This window comes from Corythoichthys intestinalis, chromosome 15 (assembly GCF_030265065.1).
Source record: "Corythoichthys intestinalis isolate RoL2023-P3 chromosome 15, ASM3026506v1, whole genome shotgun sequence".
In the NCBI taxonomy this organism is placed as follows: domain Eukaryota; kingdom Metazoa; phylum Chordata; class Actinopteri; order Syngnathiformes; family Syngnathidae; genus Corythoichthys; species Corythoichthys intestinalis.
In genome coordinates, this window is record NC_080409.1 from 12,629,051 (window position 1) to 12,645,289 (window position 16,239).

Below are 16,239 nucleotides of genomic sequence, written 5' to 3' on the forward strand. Positions count from 1 at the left end.
TTGACGAAAATTCAAGACTAGTTTTGTCCAGTTTTAGTCGACATTAACTCAAAATGTTTTCGTCTGTAAAATTTTTAAAATTTACTAAAAAAAATTAAAAAAGGTGTTCAACTATTTCAAATGAACATTGACAGATGAGCACATCTTGTAGTGTCTATGTGCAAGGACAACGCCAACTTCGTGATGATACAACTCATCAGGGAAAACTACATTATTTTCAATTAATTATACCCACCTGGTCACCATGAACTGTCAGAAAATAAAAGTTGTCCGAGAGTTCTCTGTTCACGGTTAGCATTAGCCTGATCTTAACTTGAATGCTATGCTAACACTACAAGTTACATTAAGTGTGTGATGCTCACCACAGACATTTAAAGGGGTAACCAACATTGCATATTCTCTCTAGCCAAGAAAAAAAATCTTACCATTTGTGCAACCCTGCATGGAGACTGGAGACGACACACTGGTGATTCGGTTATGTGGCGCGGGCAGGTGGCGCAGCACGTCACGAGTGACACAACCAGACACTGCTACGATGCAGGCTAACTACACATAAAGTAGGGCAAATAAGTATTTAGTCAACCACTAATTGGGGAAATTCTCCCACTTGAAAATAGAGAGGCCTGTAATTGTAAACATGGGTAAACCTCAACCATGAGAGACAGAATGTGGAGAAAAAAAACTGAAAATCACATTGTTTGATTTTTAAAGAATTTATTTGCAAATCATGGTGGAAAATAAGTATTTGGTCAATACCAAAACTTCATCTCAATACTTTTTTATGTTCCCTTTGTTGGAAATAACGGAGGCCAAACATTTTCTGTAACTCTTCACAAGCTTTTCACTCACTGTTGCTGGTATTTTGGCCCATTCCCCCATGTAGATCTCCTCTAGAGCAGTGATGTTTTGGGGCTGTCGTTGGGCAACACGGACTTTCAACTCCCTCCACAGATTTTCTATGGGGTTGAGATCTGGAGACTGGCTAGGCCACTCCAGGACCTTGAAATGCTTCTTACGAAGCCACTCCTTTGTTGCCCTGGCTGTGTGTTTGGGATCATTGTCATGCTGAAAGACCCAGCCACGTCTCATCTTCAATGCCCTTGCTGATGGAAGGTAGATTTTCACTCAAAATCTCTCGATACACGGCCCCATTCATTCTTTCCTTTACACAGATCAGTCGTCCTGGTCCCTTTGCAGAAAAACATCGCCAAAGCATGTTTCCACCCCCATGCTTCACAGTGGGTATGGTGTTCTTCGGATGCAATTCAGTATTCTTTCTCCTCCAAACACGAGAACCTGTGTTTCTACCAAAAAGTATTTTGGTTTTATCTGACCATAAGACTTTCTCCCAGTCGTCTTTTGGATCATCCAAATGCTGTCTAGCGAACCGCAGATGGGCCTGGACGTGTACTTTCTTCAGCAGGGGGACACGTCTGGCAGTGCAGGATTTGAGTCCCTGGCGGGGCATTGTGTTACTGATAGTAACCTTTGTTACTGTGGTCCCAGCTCTCTGTAGGTCATTCACTAGGTCCCCCCATCTGGTTCTGGGATGTTTGCTCACCGTTCGTTTTATCATTTTGACGCCACGGGGTGAGATCTTGCATGGAGCCCCAGATCGAGGGAGATTATCAGTGGTCTTGTATGTCTTCCATTTTCTAATAATTGCTCCCACAGTTGATTTCTTTACACCAAGCGTTTTACCTATTGCAGATTCAGTCTTCCCAGCCTGGTGCAGGTCTGCAATTTTGTCTCTGGTGTCCTTCGACAGCTCTTTGGTCTTGGCCATAGTGGAGTTTGACATGTGACTGACTGAGTTTGTGGACAGGTGTCTTTTATACCGATAATGAGTTAAAACAGGTGTCATTAATACAGGTAACGAGTGGAGGACTACCGTTAGACCTCGTTAGAAGAAGTTAAGACCTCTTTGACAGCCAGAAATCTTGTTTGTTTTAGGTGACCAAATACTTATTTTCCACTCTAATTTGGAAATAAATTCTTTAAAAATCAAACAATGTGATTTTGTTTTTTTTTTTCCACATTGTTTCTCATGGTTGAGGTTTACCCACGTTGACAATTACAGGCCTCTCTAATCTTTTCAAGTAGGAGAACTTGCACAATTGGTGGTTGACTAAATACTTATTTGCCCAACTGTAAATGTCACACATTAGCCCCTTTCATACACGCCAAAACACCGTTAAAATCCCGGGATTTAAACGGGCAACCATTATATGTGAAAGGAATTTCCCGAGTCTACTGACACTAAGATTACGCGGACATTTCACGGGTCGCGTCTGAGTACAATGTCCGTGAAAGTCCCGGGACGAGGCATATGAGAAAGCCAGCGTTAAATTCCCAGGTCACAGCACGATGGCTGCTGACATAAATATCATGGCGGGCCGCTCGTCACTTCCTCTTTCATTGCAGTAAGACGAAAAGCGGGAAACAAACATCGCAATTATCAAAATAGCAAGCTGGAAATGGCGAAATTAAACTAAAAACATAACAGAAATTTGATTGCTACTGGATCGTAGAGCCGAGGAAGCGAGACCATCATCCATCTTTGGAAATGTGTGGCTTATTTTTTTGCCGATGTTAGGGTCCGCAACTGCTGAAACAAGGTTTTACCTCAAAGGTTGTATTGAAGACGAACAACAATACACGCGATCACTGAAAAGTGGGAATAACACAATGGGTTGGTGACAGTAGGTCGACGAGGATTTATAATACTAACCTAAGTGGTAGGCAGAGAGCCAATAAGCCAACAAAACAAATACACTCAAAAACCAGCACAACGTAGGGGATTTCAAAACAATGGTGGCAGAAGTGTCGAAAGGCGCACAGCTACTCAATATCTCGCCACCCTTCTCTTGGATCGCCTTGGCTTGAATACAATCTTGATGAGCTTGAATTGGCTGCAGTTACGACATTGGGAGCGCTCCCACAAACGGCTCTATAAAAAAACCAATTTGACCAACATTGAGCCGAAGCCGACCAAAAATGAGGTAATGTCCGGGTTATAAAATCGCACCAGTGGGCAATATGGGATAAGTTGAAACTGTCCAACCTGCGTCATTCCCGGGATAGCTCTACATGCGTGAAAGCAATAACATGAGTAAATCCCACGCCACCTTACATGGGAATTTACCGGGATGTTTGTGAAAGGTGCTATTGTGAACATGTGATGGAAACTGTACAGTACATTTTCGTCTCGTTCTTATGTCGTCAGATGAAAACTGGCATTTGTCTTGTTATATTTTAGTGCCCCAAAATATATTTTTAGCTCGTTATCCTCTCATCATCATCATCATGAAAAAAGTATTCGTTGATTTTCGTTAGTCATTGTTGACGAAAACAAAACTGTGCCTTAAGCGTCCTGCGATAGCGAGCATAACATTCTCGTTGTGATGTTGCGTGGTACAAAAATATTTTTTGTTCCTTTTGACAATATCCTTCTACTACCCCAGGGGTCGGCAACCCAAAATGTTGAAAGAGCCATATTGGACCAAAAAAACAAAAAAGCCGCTGGAGCCGCAAATAATTAAAAGCCTTAAATAAGCCTAATAATGAAGGCTACACATGCTGTATGTATTTGTATTAGTTATATTAGCCTACTATCAAAATGACTAAAAATACATAATGAGCCTTCATGTTTTAATGTTTTCCTGCAGTGCATCCAACGCACGACGTGACTACTCTGTTGTATAATGCCACCTCAAGTTTAACTTCATTACAATATTAATGACTTATTTCATTGCTTTTTTGAAATTATAGAAATCCAATTAAAAAAAACTATGATTTTTGATGTCATTTTTATTTTGAGGTTTCGAAAAACAACAAAATGGAACCGCATAACAGTCCCCTTATCTGGTCATGTTTTTTATTTTTTAATTACTCGGTTTTGTTTTTGAAGTCTGCAAATAGGTGTTCTGATATGTTGATGAATGTCTCCTTCATGTACTCACCATCTGCGAACGCTTTATTATCTCCCGGTGGAGGTACACTATCCACTCGCCCTCACTATCCCCTCGGGGGGCCTGCGCTTGACAGTGACATTTCGTTATTCTCGCTATATGATTGGCCAAAGAGTCGAAGTGCTCGCCAATTGTCACTTGCGTCACTGTCAAGCGCAATCAAGCGTGTGTCGCAGGCTATGACGCAAATCTTCGTTGACTGAAATGTTGAAATTTAATATTTATTCTACACATTTTTACAGCTTAGAAAGACGTCAAGAATGTTTGTTTCCATTTTTGTCCTCCCACAGAAACCATATCAAAACAAAAAATATATTTCCATCAACCATTTTTTTCCATTTTCAAACATTTTTGAAAATGCTCCAGTGAGCCACTAGGGCAGTGCCGCATTCGGCTCTCAAAACACGGGTTGCCGACCCCCGTATTAGGCATACCGATATCCTATTCGGGATAGAAAGTATCGCGATTTATCATCACACCGCGATGTGAAGTTATTACAAAATACCCTTTCTGACATCATAAGCCCAAAAGTTGATCGCCTCTTCAGTTTCATATCCTGCAAGTGTGATAATAATCCCTTTATTCGTTCTTGAGTTGTTTCAAACCCAAAGATACTGTTTCCATGGCGATGAGATGGCAGGTGTTGACAGCTTCCTCGACTGCAGGTGCGCTTCATTTCCACCCGGGGTGCTCCCGGGTCACCGGTTGCCACGGTAACGGTCCCAGGTGCGGCGGGAGAGCGACAGACGCCCGCTAGCTTCAAACGTCAGAAAAAATCACCACTGACGGCCAAAGATTGGGATTAATTAAACTTTTTTTCCCCCAGTTTTTGTTTGAAAATATTCCCTAAATATAAATATGATTAAAAAAAAAAGGCAAACTTGTTAAAAGTTTTGTTTTTAAATATTATATAGATTAAAAAAAACAAAATTTTTATATTGCATATAGAAATAACATTTTATAGATGCTGCAAAAACAGGACTTGTTTATATTTATTTAAATAATTTATTAATAGCATAGTATATACTGTTTTTCAATGATATAGAAATTAAAAGCTTATTCGATTTTTAAAAATTAATAAATTACAAAAATATATAAATGGGTCAACCAAAATCAGCCTTCGGAAGCATTCTATGTGATGAACTCAAGAATAATAAATTCTTCTTACCCAATGAGTATTTTTTTTTTTTTCTTGCTCCTTTGACACCCATCCTTCATTGTCCCGATTGTTAAAAAAGGATTAACGGCAGCGGAGGCGCGTCACTAATCTTCCTTTTGTACGGCTGTAAAGAAGATCTGCCCGCCTGACAGCAATTGGAGCCGCATGGTCGCGGGCGGCCACGTGCGTCCCCGCCGACGTCTTCTTTAAGCCCCAGTCGATTCCCCGACAGGCCGCGGAGGAAAGCCCCGCTAAAGCTAATAACGTGGTCCCCGCACTAGAAGCTAAGCACCCTTACGTAACGCCGCTCGGCAGACATGAAAGGTTTTTCCCCCCGTAGTCAGGCCGCTTCTATTTTTTTTGGGGTCTTTTATCACCGCAAAGCTCGGAATCACGTGCGGATTAAAAGCCATATCGAAGCGCCCGCCTGACATCTCGTCTTATTCTTCACTTTTCAGAAGAAAAATCTCAACTGCTTTGCTTGAATTGGTCGTATTTTGAGGATTTTAACTCATTGGCCACCATTGACGAACAAAAGAATGTTCATTCGCTTCTCCCAGTCAAAATGAATAGGACGTCTAGGTAGGGCAGGGGTCTGCATGTCAGTCCTCGAGAGCCGCTGTCAAGCTTGTTTTCCATGTCTCCCTCCTTTAACACACCTGAATCAAATAATACGGATCGTTGTCAGGCTCCTGCAGAGCTTGCTGATGAACATTTGATTCAGGTGTGTTAAAGGAGGGAGACATGGAAAACAAGCTGGATAGCGGCTCTCGAGGACCGGACTTGCAGACCCCTGAGCTAAGGTGACCACTTCCATAAGGTCAAAATGGAGGACATACAGTGAAGAAAATAAGTATTTGAAAGCCCTGGTATTTTGCAAGTTGTCCCACTGAAAAATCCTGGAGGGGTCTGAAATTTTCATCGTAGGTTACATATCCACTGTGAGAGAGATAATTTAAAAAGAAAAATCCAGAAATCACAATGTATGAATTTTTAACGATTTATTTATGTGATACAGCTGGAAAAGAAGTATTTGAACACCTGATATTTGGTACAGTAGCCTTTGTTTGCAATTACAGAGGTCAAGCGTTTCCTGTAGTTTTTCACCAGGGTTTGAGCTCTCTCCAAAGGTTGTCTATTGGGTTTATGTCTGGCAACCGGCTAGGCCATGCTAGAACCTTGTTGTGCTTCTTACGGTGCCACTCCCCGGTTTTCCTGGCTGTGTGCTTCGGGTCATTGTCATGCTGAAAGACCCAGGCATGAACCATCTTAAATTCTCTGAAGAAAGGAGGTTGTTCCCCAAAATCTCACAATAAAGGGCCTCAGTCATCCTGCTGTCCCATGTGTAGAAAAACACCCCAAAAGCATGATGCTACCACCCCCATGCTTCACAGAAGGGATGGTGTTCTTCACAGCTCAACATTATCACCATCAGAACAAAAATACCGGTAATTGAATTTTCCATAAAAAGCATGTGTGTATGACTCGTATCATGTTTACATTACACACACACTCTTAACACAGACAGTTGCCAGAGAGAAGAAACACCAATTTTCCATAAAAAGCACGTGTGTATGACTCGTATCATATTTACATTATACACACACTCTTTACGCAGACAGTTGCCAGAGAGAAGAAACACTACATGTTTTACCACCGCTAGACGCACTAAACACGCTGGAGTTAACTCGTAGCGGGTGGGAAACGTTCATGACAGTGTTTACTAGGCCTGAACGATATTGGGAAAACTATTTTTGCGATTTTTTTTGGGGGGGGGGGGGTTCGCAATATATTGCTATATTATGTTGCGATATTTAAAAAATAAAAAAATTTTTTAAAGAAATTTTCACTAGATGACTTGAAAAGGTGTTTGGAAAGACTTTGGATGATTCACCGTGACCACAGTGTACAGGGATCCCTCGTTTTTCTCGGTTAGTGGGGACCAGAACCCGCCACGATATGTGAAAAACCGCATAGGAGCGTGTTCAATGTATTTATTCAGATTTAGCAATGGAAAGGGATACATACTGTATAAGACATGTTGTTTGACTTTTTTTCCCAAAAGTATGATTTAAAAAATGTATATAATATATGAGTGCTGCAATGATTAATTAACTCGAGTATTCGATTAGAAAAAAAATATTCAAATTAAATTTTGCTGCTTTGAGTATTCGTTTACTTAAAGTGGCGTTGTAATGGTTTGTTTTGAAAGTGTTTGCATTCAATTTTATTAACTTGGGTGGATATGCTGACCTCGAGTCCACTTAATTTCACATGGCTGAATCCAGCTGCTCCCTGTTAAGACAAACATAAGCTAAGTTTTTGTTTGAGCTAACGTTTGTTTTTGGTTTTTTTTAATGCATTTGTAATTTAGTTTAAAGGTGTATTTAGCCTTTTTTGGTGGGAATATATTTGAACTATTTGTTAAGAGTATTGTAAAAAAAAAAAAAAAAAAAAAAAAAAAGGCATTTTATAGCATTTAAGCTAGCGGGTTTTTGTTATGTAGGTTAGCCATTTGTTTTTTTGTTGTACATATATCCTCATTAAAAAAAAATTTTTTTTATACCGTTTGAGGCCCAGGTCAGGTATTTTAATTTATGTTCCTTATCCGATTACTCGCTTATTCGAACTAACTAGTTCATCGATTAATCAACTACTAAAATAATCGATAGTTGCAGCCCTATTATTATATATTTCAAGAAAGGGTTTTTAAGCACTTCAAATTAGTTATTATGATCAGTTTTAAACATTACTGTCCCACCGAATCATTTTTAAACAAGAATAAAGTACTGTAGTAGAAAAATGTCCAGTGCGCTTGTGCATCAGTTAAAAGCTGCAAGTACTGTCCTTTTATTTTCATTTTTATTGAGTTCTAAAAAAAACATTTTTTTTTAACCTTTGCATTGCCAAATACTTTTGGCGTGTTTTGCGTTTAAGCATTGTGTTTTCTTGTGGTAGCTTTAAAACACAGTGTTTATCTGTTGACCACATTAGTCACAAAGTGTATTTAAACCACCTTCACATGATATTATTACGTTTAAGTATTTTATTAAGGCATTTGTCGTACGTTCTTCCTGTATGCATCTAAACAAAATAAGCTGAAAGCACACGGTAGTCCTTAGGATGTCAAATTATTAGCCATCGGTAGACGTTTTGCCGGTGTAGGATATTTTGACAGAACAACGGTATTAACAAGGAACATTGGTAACAAGCAAAATTCTTAAGAGCAAGATTTTTTTGTCTAAAAACAATGTGGGCATTGAACTGCTCAAAGAAGTGCAGCCTTTATAACAAGAACAACTATGCGAAGTACAGCTGTAGTTATTTTGTTATCTCGAGGTATACATGGGCGATATGACGATATAAAACCGTCTCACGATCTTAAGTGCTGAAGGTACATATTTTTTAGGACATCGTTATACCACGTTTTATTAACTTACTATAAAACGTTTACTAGTTTCTTTTGTTATTGACCTTAAGTATTTGATTATGTCATGAGTGTTACTATTGATATTTGTTTAATATATTGTAATTTTGCACAGTGCATTTCCGGTTTGTTGAAAATACTCTTTTTTGAGTAATTTAATGTTTACTACTATACAGCTGCTATATTTTTTTGTATTTGCACTGAATCAAACTCAGATTGGCTGCGTTGGTTGGCAAAAGCACATTTAAAAGTTTACTAGTTTTCTTGGATTGTGTTATTCACCCATATTCATAGTATTGATTTTTTAATAAATATCTTTCAAAATATCTTACTCAATGTTTTATTTTAAGTGTTTTAAAAACATCGTGATAATATCGAAACCGTGATATTGTCTTGGGAATACCGTGGTATATATTTTTTCCCATATCGCCCAACCCTATCTCGAGGTGATAAGTGTTCTCGAAAAAATGTTTTCAATGTCGATGCACCTTCTCCTCGCCTCATTTTGTTATGTTTCGCGCTCTGTGCGTGACGTTTTACGGCTGCTATGCCCCTGCTGCTCACGTCCACGTCACACCAGCAAAGCGTGTAGAAACCGTGGAACGAGTCCCGACTGCTTTTGGCGAGGAAATCGTGCTCTTGTCCGCCGTTTTGAAATGTTTGCTAGCACTGTTGTAAAATGTCTTCAAGGAAAGGATCTTGTCAGATAGCCACACGTGAAGCTTTGTTTACATTTCATCGAACCAATTATTTAGAAGTTTTTCTACTAAAGACACTCTTGGCCAATCACAAACCAGTTGTGACAACCATGGGGCTGAGTTGCGTCACATAAACTGAACCGAGACCAATTTTCCTTAAAAGTCGGACAAATAGCGTCCGGCTAATGGGTCATGCCGGACGGCGGACACATCACTGAAAAGGCTTAGTGTCCGTCCTAAAACCTGAAAGGTGTTCCCCCTACGGCTGTTACGCCAGTTCTTCCATTTGAAATGAATTGGATGGCAATTGTTGGAAATGGCGTGCAATTATTTTATTTTGGGTCACGTTCGTGTCCATTTTAGGGTACTTACAGGTCACGTCTTATTGATTTTGAGTCACTTAGTGTTGACTTTTGCGTTATCCAGGGTCACTTCCAATGCGTTTTGGATTATTTTCTGTTGAGTTTAGGGCATTTCTGGGTTGATTCCTGTTGATTCAGGAGCATTTATTGGTCACTTTCTGTTGAATTTGGGTTACTTTCTAATTATTTAGGGGAATTCCAATTTCCTGTACATTTTGGGTCACTTAGTGTTGATTCTGGTGCAATCCACTGTTCCTTCCTGTACATTTTTGATCATTATCTGTTGAGTTTTGGCCATTTCTGGGTTGCTACTGTACATTGGTCACTCCCTGTTGATTTTGGGCATTTTACAGGTCAGTTCCTGATGATTTTAGGGCATTTATTATGGGTCACTTCCTAATCATTGGTAACTTCTTGTTGATTTTGGTCACTTCTTCTTTATTTTGGGGCAATCTGTGGTCACTTCCAATATATTTTTGGATCATTTGCTGTTGAATTTAGGACATTTACAGGTCACTTTCTGTTCATTGGTCACTTCCTTTATTTTTTTGGACATTTATGGGTCACCTCCTGTTGAATTTGGGTTACTTTCAGATGATTTAGGGGGCACTCCCATGCCACTTCCTGTGCGTTTTAAGTTATGGGTTTTTATTTTTTGTCAGAAGTAATGACCAGGAATGGAGTTTTTTTGTTTTGTTTTTCCCATTCTGGGTTGAAAATCAAATTAAAGGAGTTGATGGAAACGTTTCCATCAGAGTTGAATGTGCCATTTAAAAATAAGTGAGAATTTTTTTGTCAAAAATAATGACCAGCAATGTTATTTTGCTTCCCATACAGAAAGCGACGACTCCGGTTGCGTGCTGCTCAACACATCCAGGAGGGTAAGACTCAGATGTTTTGTTTTCAAAATAGGAACACATTGATTGCCGTTGACGTCCATAGACGTCTGGACTTGGGATGTCCCAGATCCGGTCACGCTATCGGAAATCGGGCCTGATCACTTAATTTTTTAAAAGATAGGAATCAGATGAAAAAAATCGGGTTATTAAAGTGTATCTATTTTTATTTTCAAATATTAACCCATTGACTGCCAATTACGATGATAGACGTTGAATCCATTTTCCCTCACAGTGAAACATGATCACACAATGCAAGCCTTCCCATTTCCAATTAATGTCTGTTGCTGTCAATGGCAGTGAGTGATTTAAGGGCTACAAACAACAAAATAATCCACCGGTATAACGATTAGTGATGTCCCCGATTCAATCACGTGATCGGAAATTGGACCCGAGCGCGTCATTTTTAGAAGATCTGAATCAGGTGAAAGAAATAGAGGTTTTTAAGATATATTAATTTAACCCTATACACTCCGCGCTGTAAAACCAGGGACGCCTGGGTCCCCTTGATTTCTCTGGGCCATAAAGTCTCTTGTACTCGTTATAAAGACGTCATTTTTGACCAATATATAGACTAATACTAGCTCTTTCATTCAACACCAAATGGCAGTACTGTCGAATTGTAACTAAACAAGTTTTCCCGAGGCAACTGGAAAAATCCAGTCGAAGTTCGCGTCAGTGGCCGCCATCTTTCATTGGCGAAGCTTTAAATCCTCTCTCTGCTGGAATATTCCATTTTGATCACAATTATATTGGAAATATGGCATCACAACAACAACGCAGGGGTAGAAGAAGTTGTGGAACACTAGGAGAAGATCATCCAATCCGTAGGAGGCGAGTACAAGTAAATTATGCCAAGTCTGATAAAAAGTCTCCAGAAAGAGAGGACATGGATTTGGAGGAAGAGGAGTTGATAAACAATTGCATTGATCCCCTCCATGAAAGTAATAAAATGAAAAAATATTGCCATCTATCATGAACATATCAAAGATCCAGTTAAATTACCATGTTTTCTGCACTACAAGGCACGTCGGAATATAAGGCGTACCTTCAATGAATGGCCTATTTGAAAACTGTTTTCATATACAGTGGTACCTGGACATACGATCACTTAGACACACGATCTTTTCGACATCCGACTTAGAATTTGACTCGCCATTTGTTTCGATATCCGATGACATGCTCAAAATATGACGATTTATGACAGCGCCGCAGTTTCTTTGTTTTTCCGCAAGACTGACAAACAGCAGATTTTCTTGTAGGAGAAATGAACATGGGTTCCAAGAAAGTTAGTGTAGGTGGTGGAAAAAAGAAAAAGGTGAGGCTTACTATTGAAATGAAGATGGAAATGACAAAAAAATATTAGCGTGGTGCGCGTGTCAGTGAACTAGCTTGACAATACGGCCGTAGAATGTCTACGATCTCGACGGTTCTCCTCCGACCTCCTTTCGGCAGTCTTTGTAAGTTAATTATTATGACAATTGTTATTGTGGCAACATCACCAAAACTCGCCAGCTTAGTCAGGTTTTTAACTCATTTGCTCCCAGAAACGTATAAATACGTTCTATTTTTAAATGCTTCATTGTCCCAAAAACGTATTTATACGTCTTTTGCGTTTTTTTTTTTTTTTTTTTTTTTTACAAGAAGAATCTATAGCTTGCGATCTATCTGAGAAACAAAAAACAAGGCTCCAAAGCCATTTTAAAGCAATAAAACTGGCCACTGGAGGGCAGTAGCGCATTTTGTAAAGACCCGCAACCCGATTCAACAGCAATGAAAGGCCGGGCAGCACAGTCGGAGCGCTGGCGGCAGTATGCCAGGTGGCTGACGACCGAACAAAACAACCGAGAGGACGCCTGGAATGCCAGGCGCTGGACAACGGAGCAAAACGACTGAGACCACCGTGCAGCGGGCTCGCCAAGCAGACCCCGCAGAAATTCAAAAATAATCCATCTTTGTGAGACAGACAACGATGAGGGAAAAGTTTACCCGGCAGATGCGGCGACAACAGCGTCATCTCTCAGTAGTCATGTGTAAACAAATTGTTACTTTGCTATCAAAAGCTCTATTTGTCTTGTTCATTATGATATTTTGTAAAAGGAAAACATTATTCAGATGTTTGGGACGTAACTAATGCAAAAAATAGCTGTGTTAAAGTCAAAGTTTGAAATGTATGCGTTTACAAAAAGCTCATTTTCTCCGTTTTTTCATCAGAAATTGGAAAATTGCTCAAACTAAGCTATTTTCTAATGCTGATTTCTAAAGAATGGAAAAAGATATGAACTTACTTTTTTTCCTGCTGAAAGAAGAGAGTCCTTGGGTTTCCAAACCTGTCCTCAAGGGCTGCTGTGGGTCCTGGTTTTTGTTCCTACCAATCGAGGACAGACAGTTTAACCAATGAAGTTTGTGCTAAAACAAGCAGCACCTGACTGCAATCAACTGCTTACACTTGTGAGACACCACATTGGTGAAAGGTTGTCGTCATGATGAGTTTTAACAAAAACCCGCACCCACTGCGGCCCTATGTGGAATAGTTTGGACACCACTGGTCTAATCTTTCTTTTGGTGGGTTACATATTTATATAGCAATAGAACAGAATTTTCTGTGGGCCTTGCCAAATCAGTCAAAATCCAGAAAAACTGCCGGGAGCGAAGCGCCTTGCTCTGGTGAAAATGGCTGGGAGTGAATGAGTTAATCATTTATTTCAGAACTTGTGCAACACTACATGCCTACTGTCCGCCGCAGCTGAACATAAAAAGTGAAAGTAAAAAGTCCTCTCTCACTCTGTCAAGTCAGCCACATGGTGCGTTCAGGTACACCAAGCAAAACACATTCGCCACATTAGAACCCAATCCGTTACATTATTAGAGGAATTATTATTATTATTCCGATTTTTATTTATGATTTGTTTAGCTATGTGTAGTTGCCATTTGTAATTACACCAGCAGTATTTATTAACGACTTACTGTAGGTTTTTGGCATTTGAAATTCTTTAACTGGAAATTTAACTGGTTATGACACTTTCATGTTTGATCTGTTTTTTTTTTTTTTTAGTTTATGAAAACTCATCAAAAAAATCAACCCCTAATTTCACAAAAAATGCTCAGAGTGTATAGGGTTAAGGACTACAAAGCAACAAAATAGGATATACGAGGATATCGTCAAAAGAAAGTCTTTTGTACAATGCATCTTTTGTTAGAAGATTGGGTGGAAAAACAAAATAATCAAAATGAGCAGGGAGATTGTCAAAAGAAAGAAAAAAATATATTTTCTGTTGTAAATTGCCAATAGATCGGTACTCTGTATCGGCAGATCCTCAAAATGGGTGAGTCTGATTGGAACTCGGGTGTAAAAAACATGTGAACAGGACATCTTCCTCTGTTATCGGAAAACAAAATGGCCGACGCCCAAAATAGACACGCACGCAAACAAACTCAATGTGACGATGCGGTGTGTCAAAATGTCCTTTTGTGTTTTGCAAAGAGCAGCACTCGTCTTGGAGATTTAGTCAATCCTTCCATCAATACTCACTAGGGGGTAGCGACGCTGCATGCGCTCTTTTATTCAACTGTAATCAGTTTCTAAACCCTTTTGATGTCAAAATTTTCCCAAATATTCTTTAAATAATTGAGTTCTTTTGAATAAAATGTTTATTTTTATTTCAGTTTTATTTTAACTGTAGAATTTTTCTCATATTTAGTTTTTTTTTTTTTTTTTTTTTTTTTTTTTTTTTAATTTTCTACACGTTTATAATGTACTGTATAATGTTCCGACGAAAAATAGAAATCAAAGTAGAGGCGGAGCTTTTTTTGCTCTTTTTTTGTTTGGGGTGTTTTCAATGTAGTTATTCGGATTAAACAGCATTGGAAAAAGATACATTTAAGACATTTTTCCCCCTTTATTTTCCCCCAAAGTATAAAAAAAACAAAACCCCAACCTTATATGTATAGTTTAATAAATGTTTTTTTAAGCACTACAAATGTGATTATGATATAAATGAGATACAAAGGGGTTGGACGAAATAATGGAAACATCTAACATTTTGGCATCATAATCATTGAGCATAATTGTTAATGAATGGCATGAGGAACATTCTAATGAAATTGAGCATCTCGTACGGCCGGCACAATCCCCAGACCTCAACATTATTGAGTATTTATGGTCAGCTTTAGAGATTTAGTTCAGATGTCGATTTCCACCCCCATTGTCTTTCAAAGAGTTAGAGCAGATGTGTCCAAGGTCCGGCCCGAGGGCCAAATGCGGCCGTTGGTCAAATTTCATCCGGCCCCCAGCCTCTGTCATAAAATCCATAACGTCTGACCCGCACACAGACTTAATAAATTGCTCAGCAGTACTGCTACCAGCATATGAAGTAGTTTACACACTAAATGCTGCTCCTTATTCACCCACTAAAAGGCAGCAGCACTCTAAGCAACATTACCCCATGTGACTCTTTACTCCCAATTTTCTAAAATGGCGACAATCAACAAAAAAAAGTTGACTGTGACGGCCGACGATTCAAGAATTGGATTATATCTTTACTAAAATACGCAACAACTGTGTCTGCCTCATTTGCAAAGAGACAGTCGCTGTTTTTAAAGAGTTCAATTTGAGGCAATATTACCAAACAAGACACACTGACATGTATGACAAGATTACAGGGAATATACTTAGCGAGAAATTGAAGCAACTTGAGGCTAGTTTAATTTTACAGCAGCAGTATTTAACAAAAGCCCGAGAGTCGAAAGAGAACGCCACAAAGGCGAGTTGCGAGATTCATTCATTCATTCATTTTCCATGCCGCTTTTCCTCACGAGGGTCGCGGAGGTGCTGGAGCCTATCCCAGCTAACTCGGGGCAGTAGGCAGGGGACACCCTGAACTGGTTGCCAGCCAACTGCAGGTTGTTGAAATTATTAATTTGAAAAAATAATAAAGCAAATGTGACAAAAGGAATGGCTTGCTAAAATTTGCTTAAATATATTGTTCTACGTAAAGAACGTTAGCCAAGGTCGGCCCCCCACATTTTTACCTGACCAAATCTGGCCCCATTTTCAAAAAGTTTGGACACCCATGAGTTAGAGGGTATTCTAACTGAAGAATGTCTTAAAATTTCTTTGGAAACAATTCACAAGTTGTATGACTCAATACCTCTGAGAATTGAGGCTGTGATTGCCGCAAAAGGCGGACCTACACCATATGGAACTGTTTTTTGTTGATTTTTTAAAGATGTTTCCATTATTTTGTCCAATCGCATGGATACATATACAGTGGTATGAAAAAGTATCTAAACATTTTGGAATTTCTCACATTTCTGCATAAAACCACCATCAAATTTAATCTGATCTTTGTCAAAATCACACAGATGTAAAAACCGTGTCTGCTTACACTAAAACCACCCAACCATTTATAGGTTTTCATATTTTAATGAGGATAGCATGCAAACAATGACAGAAGGTGGAAAATAAGTTAGTGAAACCTCTGCCTAATTGCCCAACTGAAACCAATTTTTACCAAACAATTTAAGTCAGGTGTGTGCCTAATCACTTAGGAGTGGTTCAAAGCTGCCCTGCCCACTATAAAACACACACCTGGGAAGAACTGTCTTGATGAGAAGCATTGTCTCATGTGCATCATAGCTCGGTCAAAAGAGCTGTCTGAAGACCTGCAATCTAGGATTGTTAATTTGCATAAAGCTAAGAAAGGATACAAAACCATCTCTAAAAA

General features: G+C 39.2%; 1 protein-coding gene across 6 annotated transcripts in view; it reads left to right on the top strand.

The window, feature by feature from the left end:
* slc4a11 (solute carrier family 4 member 11) overlaps positions 1 to 16,239 on the top strand; it is a 150,832-nt gene that overhangs the window by 67,292 nt on the left and 67,301 nt on the right. For all 6 annotated transcript variants that reach the window (XM_057860404.1, XM_057860407.1, XM_057860406.1 and 3 more), the window contains exon 4: positions 10,455 to 10,498. In XM_057860404.1, coding sequence (XP_057716387.1) covers positions 10,455 to 10,498 — 44 coding nt within the window. The remainder of the gene's footprint in view (positions 1 to 10,454; positions 10,499 to 16,239) is intronic.